Source organism: Tupaia chinensis, unplaced genomic scaffold (genome assembly GCF_000334495.1).
Source record: "Tupaia chinensis unplaced genomic scaffold, TupChi_1.0 Scaffold000532_1, whole genome shotgun sequence".
In the NCBI taxonomy this organism is placed as follows: domain Eukaryota; kingdom Metazoa; phylum Chordata; class Mammalia; order Scandentia; family Tupaiidae; genus Tupaia; species Tupaia belangeri.
The window spans coordinates 7,930,120-7,935,004 of record NW_006160045.1 but is presented as its reverse complement, the minus strand read 5'-3'; the positions used below and the strand labels follow the sequence as shown (position 1 = coordinate 7,935,004).

The 4,885-nt window shown below is 50.9% G+C and overlaps 1 protein-coding gene across 1 annotated transcript in view; it reads right to left on the bottom strand.

Annotated features, from left to right (window-relative positions):
* Positions 1 to 807: 807 nt before the first annotated feature.
* PARP1 (poly(ADP-ribose) polymerase 1) overlaps positions 808 to 4,885 on the bottom strand; it is a 43,511-nt gene continuing 39,433 nt past the window's right edge. The window contains exons 19-23 of the mRNA XM_006157249.3: positions 4,378 to 4,530; positions 3,010 to 3,137; positions 2,217 to 2,278; positions 1,789 to 1,903; positions 808 to 1,407 (exon numbers count right to left, since the gene is read on the bottom strand). Coding sequence (XP_006157311.1) covers positions 1,326 to 1,407; positions 1,789 to 1,903; positions 2,217 to 2,278; positions 3,010 to 3,137; positions 4,378 to 4,530 — 540 coding nt within the window. The 3' untranslated portion in view covers positions 808 to 1,325. The remainder of the gene's footprint in view (positions 1,408 to 1,788; positions 1,904 to 2,216; positions 2,279 to 3,009; positions 3,138 to 4,377; positions 4,531 to 4,885) is intronic.

Sequence of the window (4,885 nt, the reverse complement as noted above, 5' to 3'; positions counted from 1 at the left end):
CACCGTGAGTCACCGCATGGTAGAGAGAATGAGACCAAACACACAAGGCCGCATACAGAAGCCAACTGCTTTTTAATTGCCGGCCCCCCCCCCCCCCCCGCCGATAAGGCCCTCATGGGGCGAGAGTCTCTGCAGCCTGAGCTGTTGAGGCCGCCTTCTCCTGCCTGTGCCTCCACCTTCTGGCCCATACGTCCCACTTCTGTCTGTACAAGGTCAGACAAGGTCAGAAGTGAGAAGACACGGTGACTTTCCAGAGAATCTAAAGGAAAACATCTATGTATTGCTCTCAAATACAGGACACCCGTATGAGGCAATAAAGCAGAAATCCTCCACAGAATGAGTTTTCTCATCGCAATATCTGAAAAGCTAAAGAAAAACAAGAGCGCCTTCCTATGTCTGGCACACTCTGGGGTTCCGTAGATAAGGGCAGAAACATGCCCCTGCAGTCTCTGTGGACCGTGCACCGTGAGTCACCGCATGGTAGAGAGAATGAGACCAAACACACAAGGCCGCATACAGAAGCCAACTGCTTTTTAATTGAGAATTACTATTAGCCCTTGGGTAGAAGACAAAAGTGCTCATAGGAAAATCAAGATTTTCAAATTTAGCAAGTTTTAATTTCCTAGACTACATATTCTGAGAGCTTTCATGTTCAAGTATTTCCAGAAAAGAAAAACTGTCTTTCCTAAGTATGAGAAATCATGAACGTCCTTTAGGTTTCCCCACACCCCTCACCAAAAAGAGAGTAAGAATTTTTAAAAAGTTCAAAAGGGAATAATGAGTGCAAAATAAAAAAGAAAATCTAAGTAGTATGAAATTAGTTTTTATTTTACCTCAAAATAAATGCTGAACATTTTTCCAAAATCAAAACTAAAGATGAACACTTAGGTAGAAGCCTGCTTTTCCTTCCCTGGATAAACCAGTAACACAGATGTTCAAATATGACTTCGTTTTTACCATAGGACTGGTCTATGCAAACTAAATAAAACGGATGAAACCTCTCTTGGACTTACTCTCTATCGTCAGTTGTATCTACCAGGGCTGTGCCTGGCAGAGAGGGGAAAAAAAAAACGAACAAAACAAAACGCAAAACAACCCCTCCCCCCAACACAAAATATGGAACAGGAGACGAGAAAAGATGGGAAAACCATTTTGATGTGACCTTTTAACGTATTCATATAAAATCCTTCCTACGGAGGTTGAGGACAGCTAATACTCATGGAAGACTTGGCCGAGGTGTCTGCCTGGTAGCCGGCGCACACGCGTGTCAGTGAATTCACACCAGAGTCACCGGGGAGGGGGGCGACCCAGCCACATCTCATAGTTCACCACAGGGGGGTCTTAAAGTTGAATTTCAGTTTCAGTAGATACTTGAGATTTACCTGAGCGATATCGTAGACAATGTACCTGGAGGGAAGCACGTTAAGGGGCCAACGTTCTCACAACAGAAGGTCCAACTGCTGCCCCCACCCCTGCCTCCCAGTGCTGACAGGATGCTGAGTGCTGAGGTGCCTTCGTGGGGTTGGGTTGTGCCCCGGAGAAAAAGGAGAAGGCAGAGTCTTCTGGAAGTTGGAGCAGGGCCTACACCCAGTAAACCAGGCTTACACAGGCAGGGGACTACGACCGCGCATCCCCTACAGGGACAAACCTCTCAGAGGAAACGGTCGGTCACTGTGAGCCACTGTAGGGCGGTCTCATCCGTCTGCCTCAGGTAATTGGACAGCATATAAGCAACTCTACAGTTCCAGAACATTCCCTTGAGCTTAGAGCATGCTCATGAAAGGATACTCATTATACAGTAGACAGGTGTCATTAACACCAGATGAAATCCCCGTCCCGAGAGGAACCTCTACACCATCCAGAGTAATACTAGCTGAAGGGTCAGGGGTAGTTTTGCCCAAACCTGCAAAACAGAAAGTGCAAGGGACATGCGTTATGAGGACAGACATGCTCCAGGCGCTAAGTAGTGAGAGGCCCCTCACTGTGGCAGCTAGGAGACAGGTTAAAACCAAGACCTGGTTCCTGGTGCCTGCATCAAGACTCTCCTATGGCACCTGTGACACTGGCTACAGCCACAGAGGGAAACGTTTTTTGAAAAATGAAGTCCAGCTGCCTAACAGCCAGTCACAAGAACCGTAGCCCTTGGAGAAAATAAGGCCCCCTCCCAGGCTGCCCAGGGCGCCCAGGCTACAGCAGGAGCTCTGGAAAGACGTTACCTTTGACACTGTGCTTGCCCTTAGGTAACTTGCTGATATGCGAGGCGTGCTTCAGTTCATACCTGTTCAGGAGAGGACAGTCTCAGCAGAGCCTCCGAGACCCTGGGCTCTCAGTGCAACAGTGTGATGAGCAGAACAAGGCCAAACACGAGGCAATACCCACAGAGCCCAGTGCAATTCACGGAGCTCTCGCAAGTCTCTGGAACTGCTCCAGAACCCGAAGGCACAGTTCTCGGAGGTAGTTTGTGTCCTACACTCACTGTCACGGGACCACTTACAAGGAAGGTCACATCTGGGGCTGTGGTTGGCCACTCTGTCCACAGTTCACGATCCCCAGGCCCCTAGCGTGTTACATGATCCTGTTCTTTTGCCTACAGTTGGTAGGATCAGAGCAGGTACCTGAACCATGCTGGCCTAATCAGATTTTCTCTGTGGAGCATTTGGAACTGGGATTAAAATTCCAGTCTGACCTGGGTGGTCAATAGGGGAAGGAGCTGGGACTGACCACCTTTTGTGCAATTCAACCTCTCCACTTCCCACTCCAGAAAGAAGGCCCTGCCAGTACCCGCCTCGAGTCCTGAGGCCTGGCTGTGCTCCTGTCCTTGCACTTTGTGAGGCAACCTTGCAGCTCCCTGTTCCTCTTTACTGGGTTGGCGGCTGCTGCTTGTAAGTGAAAAGTCTTAACTGGCAGGGAATCACTGTGGTCCTCTCGGCTAAGGGAAGCTCTCTTTCCTCCAGCCCACTCCATCCGTCCCGATCAAGTGCCACTGGCCTCTGAGCCAGATTTACTCACATATTTCCAAGGGCAACCTCTCCCAACAGGATTAATCCTATCGGGTCTCCCTGGGACGTGTGGCAGTAGTTGGCACTCTTGGAGACCATGTCGGCGAAGTAGATCCCTTTGCCAAACATGTAGCCTGTCTGGAGGGTTGGAAAAGGGCAAGTTGAGAACCTCCTCGTGGGAAGTGAGCAGCAGCTTTTTACTGAGCCAGGCACCCAGCTAAGTGCTGCAACTTGTCACTTCCTTGTCACAGCACCCGAGAGATCCCGATGGCACGGAGGTGAGAACTCCCGAGGCGAGGCTGTCCAGATCCCAGCTCTGCAGGGACTGACGGCTTGCGAGAAGGTACTTAACCTCTCTCCGCCAGGGCAGACACCCTCACGGGGGCTGCCAGGAAGATACAATGAGTTAATAAACATTAAACTTGTGCCTGGCACATGTGAACACCCAGTAAACGCAGACCACTATTTCTACTCCCTTCCGGTCACGCACTACGTGGCAGAGCACCAGGGAGTCATCACACATCTTCACTTCGCACTCCTTGGGACCATAAAACGGAAGGCTCTGGGGCCACTGCTAATGTCCTGTGTAGCTGGTCGCTTCTACAATCCAGCAGGTGACGTGACCGTCCCTGTCTGGGAAGGCTTTACTCTTAAGCACAGTGTACTGAAGAGACTGAAGCTCATGGAGAAGTGGGAAGTCACAGCGGCGGGTCTTCACTCAGCCTGGCCTGTGGTCTAAGTCTGTTCTTTACACGTCAACACACCCACCCATCTGGCATGTTGACAGCAGCCCCTGGCCTGGATGCTTCACTCTTTTTCTTCTAAAAACTACACATGATCCGCGTGCAGCTGTACCACCAACAGAGTGAGGGTCAGGACGATGAAGGTGAAGGCACTGTCCGGGACTATGCTAAGGGCTTGGGGAAAGAATATCTGGCAATATTCACCTGAGCAGACACAGCTGAGCCCAACCCGCATCTTTCAAAACCTCATTCCAGGGACCAGCAGATGGTATAATGGTTATGTGGCTGGACTCCCACATAGTAGACCACAGTTTGAGTCTTGGACCTGGCGGGTTAAGATTCATGCCGGCACGTGTATGTGCGGCCCAAGGTCCCAAGAAGAGAAGGGATTGTGGCATGGCCAACCCTGGAGAATGATTTCTCACTTTCCGTCTTTCTGTCTCTCTGTGAGCCTATGTGTCCTACAGCAAAAATCTCTTGTTTAAAAAACAAAACAAAACAAACACCTTATTCCAGGGGCCTGTGCGCTCTCACCCAAGCATCTACAGAGCCTACTGGAGAGACCTGCAGTCAGACAGGTATCACCCTCCCACCCCTCCCCGCACCTGTCACACTTCCCCAGGCCAGGCACGTACCACAGGCGCTTCAGGGGGTGCTATCCGCAGACCCTGGGATAGGATCCCAGCGAAGTTGGTGGTCCTGGACCCGTGCCACAGCAGCCTCCGGTTGTGCAGCTGCCTGAACGGCTTGTAGCGCTGGCTCTCTCCTTCGCGCTCTATCTTAAAGATCTGTTGGGTTGTTAAGAGACAAAAGAAGCCACCTGTTACTCTGGCTGACTGAAAGGTCTGACCAGACATGGCAGAATGACCAGCTGTCTCCAAGCCGGAGAACTTGAGGTCCGTTACAGCGTGCCAGATGTCTCCAGCAGGCTGGGACGGAAGACAGAGGCCGTCGAGGTCCTGCCCGGCAGCAGATGTGCCTCTGAGGCCCGTATCCTGGACCCGATTACCGTATGTTCCAATCCTAAAACTGGGTTTGGGGACAGGAAGTGCCCTCTCTAACAGAATATTAACCCCCACCGTAAGGCTATTTTCCTGCTCGACAAGACAAATGAGGCACCGCCTCTGGTTATTTAAGGCAGAA